The sequence below is a fragment of the Molossus molossus genome, unplaced genomic scaffold (assembly GCF_014108415.1).
Source record: "Molossus molossus isolate mMolMol1 unplaced genomic scaffold, mMolMol1.p scaffold_m16_p_17, whole genome shotgun sequence".
NCBI lineage: Eukaryota > Metazoa > Chordata > Mammalia > Chiroptera > Molossidae > Molossus > Molossus molossus.
The window spans coordinates 23,084,753-23,098,603 of NW_023425352.1; the positions used below are offsets into that span (position 1 = coordinate 23,084,753).

The window sequence follows — 13,851 nt, forward strand, 5'->3', positions numbered from 1 at the left end:
TGGCTCCAGGCACCTCTCCCAACGCGGCCCCTAGAGGGCGCCCGGAACTCATTTGTTCGTTTCTGCGTTGAGGCCCAAGGCCCGGCTCCCACTTGGGGACGCTGAGTCGCCACCGCTGCTTCCAGCTTTTGGGTCTTGAGACTCCTCCCGCAGGAACCGAAGATAAGTGGGCTCTGGGTCCACAGGGTGGAAAACGTGAGGGAGCAGGAGCAGCTCCCATCAAAACCACCCCTTAGGGCGACACTTGGCACTGGGGACCTCGCAACCCCAGGCCCTCCACCACCTTCTCGCACACACAAGGAGACCGAACTTCCGTAGGCCTGAGGAGGCAGCGGCGGCCACTGTACCTCTAGGCCTTGTTAGGGTCCCTGGCCAGAATCCAGGGCGGGCCATGGCCCCCAAACCCAGACTCAACCCTATGGGGTGTGTGGCCGCTAAGCGGCAGGGCTGGAATTTAATGCGCAGAAAATTCCCACCCCCAGGCCTACCGGCAGTCGCGTTCGACCCTCCTCTCTCCGGGCTAAGTTCCCACCCCCAGGCCTACCGGCAGTCGCGTTCGACCCTCCTCTCTCCGGGCTAAGGTAGGAGGGGAGAGAAAGCGGAGGAGGGGTGCCGGTGGCCGGGTGGCTGTGGGACAGCCCTGCACAGGAGCTTGGTGGGGCCCTGCGGGGGTAAGCTTGTGAGAGTAGCTGAGAATGACAGCAGTGGAGACTGTGTGCGTGTGTGTACCTAGCCCCGCACACCTGTAGCTCCCCTTGAGTAACAGGGCACACCCCATGCACAGCAGGAGGTATGTGAGGTTGTACACATGCAGGCTGTGAATGAGGGGATGTGAGTTTGTACCCATTCCTCAACACAACAAGGATACCCAACACTCCCTCCACCCATCCCCGTTCCCCCATCCATCGAACACACCATCTTCTGAGTCTGCCCTGAGCTCCTTGGAAATCTGCACTGGCTCCAGCTCTCCTCCTTGCTCAGTCTGTTCCTATCGGACTCCCTGGGGTAAAGAATCCAGGCTTGGGTGCAGGTGAGTGGTGCCAGAGGCCTCCATATTGGGCAGCGGATTAGTGCCATGGGGGAAGGGGGGAGCCCAGGCAGCTCTTGTTAGTTGCCCAGGCAAATGCCTGGCTGTGGGGCTCCAAACTCTGAGCTGATTAGGGAGCGCTGAGGATGGGGTGTTACTGCTTAGGAGCAGGACTCTGGGGGCTGCATGGGAGTGAGAAGTGGGTGTGAGGGGAGCAGAAGGAGCAGAGCATGGGAAGGGGGTTTCCTCCCACATCTAATCTGAGGGGCCCTTGGGACACCCCTGGGGCCACAGCATGGCTTCTAATTCCTAGCTGCTCCAGCTCTGCTCAACCAGGAGGCAGGTCCCTGCTTAGTTGTCTCGTACACCTGGAACCTATTTCACCCACCTGCAAGTCACTCACATCACAAACAGGACACCATTTGAGTCCTGGGCATAGGGCAAACACCATACCTGCCACCCCGGGAGGACATTACAAGGCAGTGCTCAGGCCATGCCCACACAGCCCCCAAGCACAGATCCGGCCCCACAAAGCCACTATTATAGTTAACAGGTTGAGCCAGATTCTCTGTGTGTCACCTGAGGCACAGCACTGGCTTCTAGTACCCCAGCCCTGTATGGGTTTCTGGGCCTCCACTAAACCACCCCGCTGGGTGCTCAGGGCTCACTCTTCCTGAAATTTGCTAAGTGCAGTCGGCTCCCTCAAGGAAAGGAAGGAAGCAGGCCTTTCTGCCCAGGCTGGTTCGTTAATTTCTCTTCTTCCCCCGCACCTCTACACGCAAGTATTCCGATAATTCCTTTGCTCTTTTTGAACAGAGACCGACCATTGTCGGCAGGCGCTTCTCTGCTGCGGGTAGTTGGCCCTGCCGGTGACCCTCGAAGCCCCCTTCGCTCCTGCCTCCGCCGCATTAGGGACGGGGTTGCAGGCCCCGCCGCCAGCGTGGCCTTTCCCGGCTGCATCGGCCCTCGTCCGAAGCGGGATTCACCGAGATTCGGTCCCAACGAATTCAGGGAGAAGGGTGGGGAGTCTTGTGCGGCTCCTCAGCGCCAAGAGCCTCGGTGCCCCGGGGGTCTGGTATTTCTGGGACGTCTCGCCCTAGGGTCTGTGCACGTGGGAGGGGCCCCGGGAGAGCGCGCGACCAGGGCCACCAGCGCACGGGGAGGGGGGAGTTGGAGGGAGTTGGGGATCTGGGTAGCTGGTTGGGGCAGCGGGGTGGCAGCCTGCGCCCCGCATCAGGAATGAGGTGAGGGACTGCAGCGCTCGGGATCCTGACATGCCGGGTGCCCACTTTACCGAGAATCCCGGACAAACTGGACAGGAGCCGAGAGCAGCGGGCCGAGCTGGCATTCCTGGGCTGGGGCAGGAGTGTGAACCCTAGCTACTTGTAAAGACGGGAAGGTAGGAGGTATTGGGGGTAGCAGGTGCCTTATGCCTAATTTTTGCTTGCTTTTGTCTTGCAAGAGGGAGAGAGGAGTGGTGGGGAAGAGCCCGGTTGGAGGGTTTGTGTTTGGGCCAGGCAGCCGCTCCCTATTCGGGCCTCAGCTTCTCAGCTGGATAGTCTGAGGCCAGAAAAACTCCAGGAGCCTCCAGGGGGGCAGCAGCTTCTTAGTAGGTGGTAGGAAGGCCCCAGTCTTCCCCAGGACCCGGAACTCTGGAATCCTGCACCCGGGAGGCACTGAGGTGTGTCTTAAAGACCGAAAATGGAGGAGACTTCACCCGAACGAAGAGTTGGGGCTGGGAAGCTCCAGTACTGGTGAGAGGGGAGGAGACAGCCAGACCTGCCCAGGCAGAAGAGGACGAATTCTACCGTTATAGGAGGCCATTTCCAGATTTCGCTCAGCCTGGTACTGGGCTCTGCAGCCACTGCAGGCCAACACCCGCTGCAGACCCCACGTTGTGGCCAGAACTTTCTCCCCACCACCAACAAAGTCTGCCAGGGCCTGGCATTGGTCATCCCATGGGCCTGAGGTGTGGGAGCAGGAAGCTGACCTACAATTTTTAGACCCAGAATTCTCTTACAGAGAGCCAGCTCCAAGAGGGCCATGGACGAGGGATGAAGGAGCACTATCTATTTCCCACACAGATGAATTTCCCCTTGGACTTCCTTGGGTAGGAGGTTGTTGTGCTTTGTCCCCATTTCATAAGGCACGTGTGGCTCCGCCAACCCCAGCTCCGCACACAGTTCTGCACACACAAACATCCTCACACACACTCACTTCTAGTTTCTAGTCACAAAGTTCTCACTCTTCCATCCCAAAGAAAGAGCCTCCTGTCTCCCCACTCTACTCTTCCAGAGGGTATGTTCCCCAGACCCTCCACCATCTAGCTTCTTTCACAAAAGCAAACCCAAGTCCATTTTATGCACCTGAGGTTGGTCTAGTGTGTGTTGGGGTGGGGCTAGATGTTATGGAAAGTGTGCACTGTGGCTACTATCCTGGCTAGAATGGTTTGGGACCTCTCTGAAGATCCTTGAAAAGTTACTTATTCAGATCTTAGGGCAGCCTAGTGCTGGTAGCTATGAAGTCTGGGTTAGAGCACCACAGAGGCCCCCTTAGGGACTCAGTGTGCTTGCTGGGTAAGGGCCCAGAACTCCAGAACTCCTAGTAGATGTTGGTACCCTCACAATGTATCTGCATACCCTATCTTAGACCCTCTCCATCTTGTACACCACCAGTGCACAATTATACCCACTCAAAAGCAGGGACAGTCACCCACAATGACCCACACTCCCCACTAATTAATTTCCCCAAATATATACAAGCAATCACACACAAGTATATACAATAAAATACACATCTCACGCATGATTGCATCTCACACACAGTTACATTTACACAGTTACAAATGATATACAATCATAAACACTCACACATTTAACACAAAAACAGATTCATAAGTAGAAACTAATATGTACTCTCACAAACATTAACACATAATTCATACACAATCACAAATATGGGTGGGTAATCACACAATTACCCCCCCCAAAGCACAGCCCCATTTACACATGGTTACACACACACCCCAAATTTGAGTGTATAATGATAGTTTCGATTTGCAACTTAAGCAGAAGTAAGCACACACAGTAATTGCAAACACAACTGCATACTGTTCCAAACAATCAGTAATATTCTTATTGCCCACGCCATTACAAACACAATGCACACAGACAACTCTCACACTCAAAGACACTATATCCTCTTGAACACTAGCTACTCCAGGAGAGCCTTTCTCTCCCTTCTTTCCTCAGCTCTGCCTTCTCTCTGTTTGTCCCCCTTCTTTCTTCCCCTCTCCAGAACCTGCAGGTCCTGGGCCCCAGATGTTCCTCAAGTTCAGGCACCAGTGGCTGCCCAAGCAGCACCAAGTCACACCAAACCCAAGTAGCTGCAAGCTGCTGGGGTCGGCAAGGAGCAGGCATCCCTAACTCCGGATCCGGAGGGTTTTATTATTTTTTCACATAAATTACACAAGCACTTTATAAAATGGTTACACAGAAAACACCTTATAAGTGCATAACTTAAACCCCCCTACAAATAGGATCTGGGGAAATAGGCTGAGTTTGTGTGAAAACCTGCCTGTGTGTACCTGGGTGCAGCTAGGATGTGTGGTGGAGGTCTGGCAGGTCAAGTGACTGACACTGTTATGGCTGTTGTGTGTGGAATGGTGTGTCACAGTATGGTCACAGCCTTGTGTTTATGAGAAGTGCCATACTGTTCAGAATGAGTCTAGGTCACTCCTGGCCTGGTCCAGACAGTGAGGATCAAAAGTAAGAAGGCTATGGCCCTGTGTGTGCATGATACTCTGCCATAGGTCCCCTATGTGTGACTCTGGGGTGACACCAAGAGGAACAGTTGAGTCATCTCTTTGTGAGCCTATGGGTGACAGTGTGTGATGAGGAGTGGGATACAGAGAAGAAGGTTCAAATGACAGCTCATGCTGTCCCTTGGGGACCCCAGAAGCTCTTCTTCCCCCACTTCCCCTGCCTCTCTAGTCCCATGTTAAAAATCAGAATAAAATAAAATAGACGCAAACTGAGACGACTCTGAACAGTTTTAGCAGGCGCAGGACCGCATGGGAGTCTGGGAGGAGGTCTATGTCCTACGCACTCTTCTTTTCCATGGAAGAGAGAACAGTTTCAACGAGCGAGCAGAGCGTGCAGGCCGCTGTGGAGGGGCGCAGCGTCCCCCTCCCGAGTGCTGTCTCAGGCCATAGGGTGGGACAGAGTGCTGGCTCTCTGGCCTCAGCGGCCACCCCGTGGCTGGGCCGGGGTCTCCCCGGGTGGAGTGGGCAGGCTCACTCGCAGGCCGATGCCACCGACGTGACGCTGGTGATCTTGGTCGAGTCATCAGACCACGGCTGCAGGTTCTGCAGGGCGAAGAGCGAGGAGTTGTGAACGCAGAGCGGGTCGGCGGGCAGCGGCTGCGCCAGGCTCTTCTGGAAGGCCTCTTGCTGCAGCTGCAGGAGGATGCGATTCGCCTGCTGCCTCTCGGCCTCACGCTCCTCCGCGGTCTGCCGCCTAAACCGGGGACAAGCTGTTACCTACGCTTCCATGCGATCCCCGCAGATAACCTGCGAGAGCACTGCTCCAGCGTGGGCCCCTCATAACGCATTCCCTTATGTTGAAGGTCCTGACTCCGACGAAGATCGGTAACCCCAAAAGTAGATGGAACGGAGCTATATCAAGGAAGCTGTGCGAAATTCGCTAGGGACGAAGCTGGGGCTCCTTGTCTGAGCGCGGCACACACACACACACTGGCCCAGAAGGGCGCAGACAAGGGTAAGATGGCATATCGCCTGTCCCCAACCCCGAGGAAGGTCAGACACTTCCGTTCCAATCCTGAGGGGCTTCACCTTCCCCACCAGTCCAGGGCAGAGGCAAGGGCCGGTGGATACAGCTGCCCTGCCCGACCTCTCTTCTCCCCCTTTTCTCTTCGAATATCTCCCAGGCCTTCGACCTCCTGCACCGAGCCCTGCGCCCTGCCAGGACTACTGCCGGACCAGCCGGCTTCCTCAGAAGCGGTCCAGGGAGGCGATGACTCACTTATTCCATTTAATGCCTCCCCTCCACCCCGTCAACTGAGATCAAACGTCTGTCTCTAAGGTGGACAGACCTAATGGGAGTCCCCGGGGCCTCCAGAAGCAATTTGTAGGCGATCGATGAAGCCGAACGAAGCCAGCGAGGGCCTCTCCCAGCGACGGACGCCTGCCTCCTTCCCGTCGCCCCTTCTTGCTTTTCGCTCTGGCTCTGACTCTCTTCTTCCCCTTCGTTCCTGCACTTTAAACTATTTGACTGTTTCTCTTCCTTTAGGCTTTGTGTCTTTATCTCTTGTTTTCTTTCACCCCCTCCTCCCCACTCCCACCCTTTGGTTTCTCAAAATTAAGGGAATTTGTTTGAAACGAAAATGGAGGTTTTTCTCATCCATTGCTTTCTTTTTTTTATATGTAAGATTTCGTTAGGCTGCCTGGTTTCTTTTTCTCACCGGGGTAGGGTATCTATCTTTGCCCTCCCCCTTTATGTTTCAGTTTCTCTCTTTGCCTGCCACTCCTTCTTTGTCCCCCCACTTGGGGGGGGGGTGCTTATCTGGCTCCGTCCCTTAGGCTCCAGCCCTGAGTGGGCCTTGAGAACACCAGTGTCCCCCCTACCCAGCTAGCCCTTGCTCCCTCTTTAACTAGCTTTCCTTCCAGAGGTCTGAAGCTGGCCCCCCACCCCTTCCCCGGCGGCAGGAATGTGGGGAGGGGAGGGCAGCAGACTCGAGGGGCAGTGGCTTCCTTTGTGGCCACGATGGGCGGAATCCCGGGCAGATTCCTCGCCTTCATTCAGAAAAAGAGGAAACTCCAATTCCTTCCTCCGGCCCCAGGCCCGCCCGGCCAGGCGCCGCTGCCTTTGCCCAGACTCTTACTCTCCCCCTAAGGCCTGAGCTATCGAGAAACTCCTGGCAGACATGGAACCGAGTATGCGAGCTAGATGTGAGCGAGGGTGCTGGGGTGCAAGAGGGCCCAGAGGAGAAAGTGCTGCTGTGTGCGGAGAAGAAGGCTGCCTAGGAGTCAGTGGGACACCTTGTGTACACAAGAAAGAAAGGGAGGGAGGGGAGGAAAGAGAGGGAGAGGGAGAAGGAAAGAGGGAGAGAGAGAGAAAGAGAGAACAGAGGTGGAGGTATATATATGTATACAGGAAAAAAATTAGCGTAGTTGTGGGTGTGTGGCATGAGAAGGGGAAATGTCTCTGCCTCTCAGTCTCTCTCTCTCTCTCTCTCTCTCTCTCTCTCTCTCTCTCTCACCCATCTGCTCCTAATTGATCCCGGGTTCTGTGGGACCCTAGAAAACCCCACCGCAGCCGGCGCGGATTGATTTTCCCCTTCCAGTGTGGAGAACCTGCTGCGGAAAGGCGGGGGTTGCCTGAGGAGGGAGTCAGCACAGCCCAGGCTGAGGTCTGGGGCCCCAGACGGTCTGCAGGGACCCGGGCTGGGGAGCAGAAACAGGACGAGGGCCATCCTGTCCCCAGTCTCCCGGATAGAGGAGGTATCTTTGTACGTACTAGTTTGCGCAAATAAAAAGCCCCACAGGACTCTGATCCAGATAACGCGGACTGCATAGACGGAGTGTGCGGGCCAGAAAGCCAGGAAGCCTCCAGTAAAACAGAGCTGGGGCTCAACAACGCCTTCTCGGTCTTTGGCCTCGCTTGTCTCCCACTCCCGGAGAGCCTAGCAGGAGCTGCCCGCTCCTCAGAACAGATGGGAAACCGGGAGTGGAGACAGTGTGAGCGCCCGCCCGGAGAGGTCCGGAGCCTTGAGCTGCGGAAACTGCGCCTCCCGCGCTTCACCCGCCCCGCGCGCTCACCTCCACTTTGTCCGCCGGTTCTGGAACCAGGTTTTGACCTGCGCGTCAGTCATTTTGAGCGCCTTGGCCAGGGCGGCGCGCTCGGCCGAGGCCAGGTACTTCTGGCGGTGGAAGCGCTTCTCCAGCTCGCAGATCTGCAGGCGTGTGAAGGACGTGCGTGGCTTCTTCTTCTTGGGGGGCGTCCGGTTCTGATAGGGGTGACCTATACGGCGTGTTACAGTGAAGGGTGAGAGGGCCACTGGAGCGGGAGACAGACAGACGGCAGAGGCAAGCGGCAGAGCGTCAGGAGGCGTCCCAGGCTCGACACCCCGCGAATCAGCGAGCATAGCGGCTAGACCCCACGATCAGGGCCTTGATCTTCTAGTCAGCCCTCAGCTCCATGCCGAGCAGGAAAGGGCTCCCTCCCACCGCCAAGCCTCAGCCACCGCCACTGCCACCACGAAGGAAGTTCTCCCTAGCCCCGTGCTCCCACGTGCCCAACCAGTCACTGCCACAGTCACCTCCCCAATCTCCCTGGGGGCGAGCTAAAGATCGCAGCCCCCCACAACCCCAGTCCTCCAACCTCAGAGAAGCTGCCCAACAGTAAGAGGCCATGCTTGATTAAGACCCTGGACCCTGGGTCCTGACCTGAGCCTCCATCACAAAGCAATATACATAGGCACATTACATACAACAGTGGCAAATTATTGATCTATACATCCAAACAAGCTGGCTAACAGATAGGCACAGGCACACAGGCAGACGCACACAGGACACAGGGCAACACAAGGTGACACAGGCAACAGCCCTGTACTCCCTCAGAACCTTCTTTAGGCCTGAAGGAAGATTAGATGGGCTGTGGCTCCCCTAGGTAGGCCCTATGTGGAGTACCTTTCACCAGAGCCAGGACCGGCGGGTTCCAGGCTGGGGGTTCTATCAGAATCCTTCAAGACTGGCCTGAGTTGGGAGGAGAAGGATGGGCACCAGGCCCTGACTCCCCAGGCTTGATAGAATTTGGGTTGGGGCAGTAGGTCCCCTTGAGTACAGGGTCCTTCCTGGAGGCCCAAAGTGGAATGGCTGTTCTGCCTCTGCAAATCCTCCACCCCTAAACTTTTGCCACAGACTCACCGAGAGTCTGAGCCAAGGTTCTAAGGTTGGAACAGGAGCAGGGGGTGGCTGTGGTGCCTTGGAGTCTCCCAGCCCAGGTCTAGTTCTATGCTGCCTGTCCCCCTTTCACAGTTGGGCCCTGGAGCCTGAGCCCCATTGGAGTCCCGGCCTGTGCCTCCTCTCCCCAAGGCCTGGTCCGGAACCCAGGCTCAATTCGTAGCTTCTTCCCGGCGGGGGATGAGGGTCTGGCTCGGCGGGAGGATAACACTCTCAAATCCAGGGGAGGCCAAGGGAAGCGGGAAGTGAAGCTGGGGAAAAGGGCCCGCGCAGGAGCGAGGGCTGAGTGCCGAGAACGGAAGCGGGAGCGCAGGGAGCCGGGACTAGCGGAGGAAGGCACCGAGCAGGCAGCGGAGAGGGCGGCAGCCGGCGCCGCTGAATATGTAATCGTCCCAGGAGTAGTCCTTTGGTGGCCAATCGATCGTGGGCCTGGCCAGTGCATTATTTACGGCGGAGGGCCAGGGGTAGGAAGTGGGGGGAGGACGCCGAGCCCGGGCAGAACGAAAATGAAGCGGGCGGCTCAGCCTCACGCTGCCACCAACACGGAGGAAGCCCACAGTTCGAGAAGGAGGGCCCACCAGCTCTGCTGCTTTACTCGGGCTCCTGGCCTCTGCTGGCCCGCAGCGCAACAAACACTGGATCTTGGAGTGTGTGTGTGTGTGTGTGTGTGTGTGTGTGTGGTGGGGGGCAGAGGTGGAGAACCTGTTCTTTTCTTGTGTCTGATTCTGGGGCTCCCCGCCTGGGCCAGAGAACATCAGCCGGGTCGGAAGAAACAGTTTGTTCACATTGCGCCCCTTCTCTGAGATCCCAGAACCCCAAATGCGGGCTGAATGTAATTCCAAAGCTACATTCCCCTTCTCTCCGCCTGGCCGGGCCCAAGGACTCCGAGAGGGGTTCAGAGAGCACTTCTTAGAGCAGGGGTCCTGCGGGAGAGACGCAGAGGGACCCAGGCTGGGAGAACTCTTCCAGCATGGCGATTCCTGGAGCATAGAAAGGTGGCAGGCGGCTGAACTTGGGGGAAGTACCAAGAGGAGTTGGGAGATCAGGCAAGCAAAGGGGGCTGCGAGGAGCCAAGAGGGAGGCTGGGGAGCGCAGAGCCCGGGCCGCGGCCAGGCGGGGCGTGTGCGGGCCGGACTCACCTGTGAACCTGTCCTTTGTGTATCTGCGGTTACTCTCCATCCAGGGGAAGGTGAGGCCGGTGAGGTTGTTGACGCCCGGCACGGCAGGCACGGAGGGCACTGTTGGCAAGCCGGTAGCCAGAGGCTGGGGGTGGGCCACCGCTCCGGCTAGTGGCCTGTGCGCGGGCACCCGAATTACCCCCGCAGCGCTCAGAGCCCCTCCGCTTCCACCGCCACCTCCTGGACCCGGGCCGCCCGCTAAGGCCATGTTCACGTTGTAGGAGCCGGCCAGCGGGCCCAAGCTGCAGGCACCGCCCCCGCCGCCCGCCGGGCCACCAGGACCGCTCGGGCCGCCAGCGCCATAAGCTCCCGCGTTCCCGGCTCCCGCACCGGCCACCGGTCCCCCGCCGCCGTAAGCGTAGGCGCCTCCGACCAAACAGCCAAGACCATATTCTCCGTCCTGGAGGCGTGAGTTTGGCCCCATGCAGCCGCCCTGGTCTGGGCTGTTGAGGATCTGGTCGATGCCGAAGCTGATGGGCTCCGCGTGGCCCGGATGGAGATGGTGCGGACCCAGGTGCTCCATGCTGGCCCCGGCCCCGGCCCCGCGGGGGGGCCTGGGCGGCGGGGCTCGCTGTTTTTCTCCCTGGGTGCAGCGCGCAGGGGCGCGAAGGCAGGAGCGGCTCCTGGCTGCGCGGAGACTTGGAGGCGAAGTACACAGAAGGGCTAAAGTAGGGGGGAGGGGAAGGAGAGGGGGCGCAGTATTCTACTCCTCTCCCGCTGCTCCTTCCCCTCTCCGGCTGCTTGCTCGCTGTTGACTCTGGGACATCAATCACCAGACGAAAAAGCCCGGTGCGAGCGAGCTTTGCCGTTCCGACCGGATCTCTCCATTGGCTGTACGCAGAGAGGAGCGGGGTGAATGACAGCGCGGGGGAGGGGCGGAGACGAGGAGTAGGAGGCCGGGAGCCGAGACAGATGCCGGAGCCAGAGACAGAAGGACGGAGACTGAGGCTCAGAGAAGTAGTTCAGGAAGAGGGGAAACAGAGACTTAAAAGGAGAAAGAAAAAGAACAAGAGGCGGCCATTCCCAGGGACCGACCGACAGACGGAGCCCAGGAGGTGGAGGTCAGAGCCCTCTTCCCAGCCATGCAGGAGCCACCCTCTAACTTTGAATTGGGTCAAAGGGGTCCAGCCCACTGGCCTCTGGGGAAGAACTGTCCTTGCGCTATTGGAGAATCTTCCCAAGGGCTCAGCTGGGAAACACTTGTCCATCAACCAGGGTATTTAAACCAAACTTCAAGCCCAGCTTATTAGAAAGTAGAAGACTGTCTACTCTCCAGGTATGGAGCCAGGCCCCTGAGTCAGGGAAAGTGAGTTTAGGCTTGTCTTTCTTTAAAACACAGGTCTGTAAATTACTGGCTATATGTTGAAAAAATAACCATCCAACTTAGCCTGTTTGGAGAAATTGAGGAAGGGAAGACTTCCTGAAAGGCAGGCACAGACAAGGGAGTTAGCTTGGGGCCTGTTGCCAGGGTTCTGATGCTTCAAGATACCTCTTTCCTTTAAAATAAACAAATGTTTCAAGAACCAGTTCCCATAATATGTTAATAAATTCAATCAGATTGTTTCACCTAGCAACTAGGCCAGGGGTGGCTATTTCAAGCAAGAAACCTTTGGACTGTGGTAAGGGGAAGGAGTTATTTTCCTACTTTTGGAGTCTTGGGAGGGAGGCCTAGGGTCTTAAGGCTGTGAGGGTGTGGGGATGGTGGGACCAAGATGAGGGAAGTGTATCCAGGACAAATTTAGGCCTTTTCAAAGTTTTGCCTGTGGCAGACTGGCTTAGAGCCCAGGAGAGATGGAGGAAACTCCCTTTTCTGCTTCTCTTCTTTCCCCTCTCCAGTAAGGAAATGTTTGATGCCTTCCAGAAGCCAAGATTAGGGACAGAAGAAGGTTGGATCACTTGGGATCTATTTCTGGTCTACTCCGAATTCAGCAGGCCTTCAGAGAGGGACTGTCTCTCTCTCAGGCAAGATGCTAGAATATGAAGGTGCACATTCTACTTATCAAGTCTCAATGCAATGTAGTATTTGCTTTGGCCACGTCTATTACTTCCACTTGAAGAAATCTCCTTGGAGGCAAGGAATGGCTTACTTATCTCTGTTCCCCCCTATGGAGTATAGCCCCAACCCACAAAATGTAATCATTTTGAGTGAATAATGAACGAATGAACCTCCTTATTCAACAAAATTTTTTGAGTCCCTACTATGTGTTAGGCATGGTTCTTGGCATTGAGAGAAGAGCAATGAGCAAAACAAAGTTCCTGCCCTTGTGGAGCTTACATTCCAGAGGAGGGATGTAAAGAAGCAAATACAATAAACCAGGTGACAGTAAGTGTAATGGAGAATACTCTACACTCTACACTAACTCTTTGAGATGAGTATTATCCCTATTTTACAGATGCAAAGAAACCAAATCTCAGAGAGGCTAAGAGACTTGATCAAGATGGAAGAGCTGGGTTCTACTTGCTTTTATGGGTTACCCTGGAAATTGGCTTCTGGTCAGAAGGGCATCTCTATAAGGAAAACTTTGTCTAGGCTCCAGTCAAGTGGACAGAGGCTCACTCAGTATAAAGTCAGATCTGGTTGTTTTCAACACTAAACAGAGACATGAAGAGAGAGCCCCACTCTCTTGCCAGCTCTCTCCTCTCCACCCTTCCAATTCAGGTACTACACCTCTACTAGGAGGTTCCATACCTTTCTTTGGAAGTTGTTTGAACCTGAATGTGTCTCTTTCCTGCCTCTTATGTTGAAAGAACTGAAGAAGAGAGAGACACAAGCGTTTTACTGAGAAACTGCTATGTGCCATGCACTACACCACACTGATCTCATTTATGACTCACAACAACCCTGTGAAATTAATAGAAGCATCCCCATTTTTAAATGATTAAGAAAAAGGGAATCTTAATAGTAGTATTATTCATAATGGCCAAAAAGTAGAAGCAATTTTTTGATGAATTTTGATGACTGGATAAATAAAATATGGTATCTCCATTCAATTGAATATTATTCAGTCATAAAAAGCAATAAAATGGATGTCTTGGTTCAAGCTACAACATGGAAGAACCTAGACAAAATTATGCTATGTGAAAGAAGCCAGGCACAAAAGGTCACATATATAATTTCATTGATATGAACCATTCAGAATAGGCAAATCTACAAAGACAGAAAGTAGATCATTGGTTTCCAGGACCTTGCCGGGGGTGGGGGGGATTGGGAATGGACTACAAATGGATAGAAAGTTACTATTTGCAGTGATAAAAATATTCTGAAGTTAGATAGTGGTGATGGTTGCACAACTTTGTGAATATACTAAAAACCACTGAGTTGAATGATTTAAAGGGCTGAAATTATGTTACATGAATTATATGTCATTTTTAGAAAGAAAAAACAAAAACTCAGACTCAGTGAGATGAATGAAGTTGCCCAATGGTCCACAGACAGTAGAGGATTGAGCTGGGATCCCAGACCCGAGCTATTTTTCCTGTAGAGGGTGAAAATTGAGGGGAGAGACCCTTCAGCATCATTTGAGGTTGGGTCCCTGTTGCCTTGCTCTGCCTTTCTCCTTTAGTCACGAAGTCACATTTGTGTCTAACCACAGTTCTGCCTGCTGCAATTAAAATCCTATCTTTCTGGGGACAGGGTGAAGAGGGAGAGGAGGGGAGAATCAGTG

At 55.0% G+C, this 13,851-nt stretch overlaps 1 protein-coding gene across 1 annotated transcript; it reads right to left on the bottom strand.

Annotated features, from left to right (window-relative positions):
- Window positions 1–5,321: 5,321 nt before the first annotated feature.
- On the bottom strand, window positions 5,322–10,949 carry TLX1 (T cell leukemia homeobox 1). Its single transcript, XM_036265787.1, has 3 exons — window positions 10,148–10,949; window positions 7,866–8,067; window positions 5,322–5,544 (listed from the first exon to the last, which is right to left on the bottom strand). The coding sequence occupies exons 1-3, from the start codon at window positions 10,707–10,709 to the stop codon at window positions 5,322–5,324; spliced, it is 987 nt and encodes a 328-aa protein (XP_036121680.1). The 5' UTR covers window positions 10,710–10,949.
- Window positions 10,950–13,851: the final 2,902 nt, after the last annotated feature.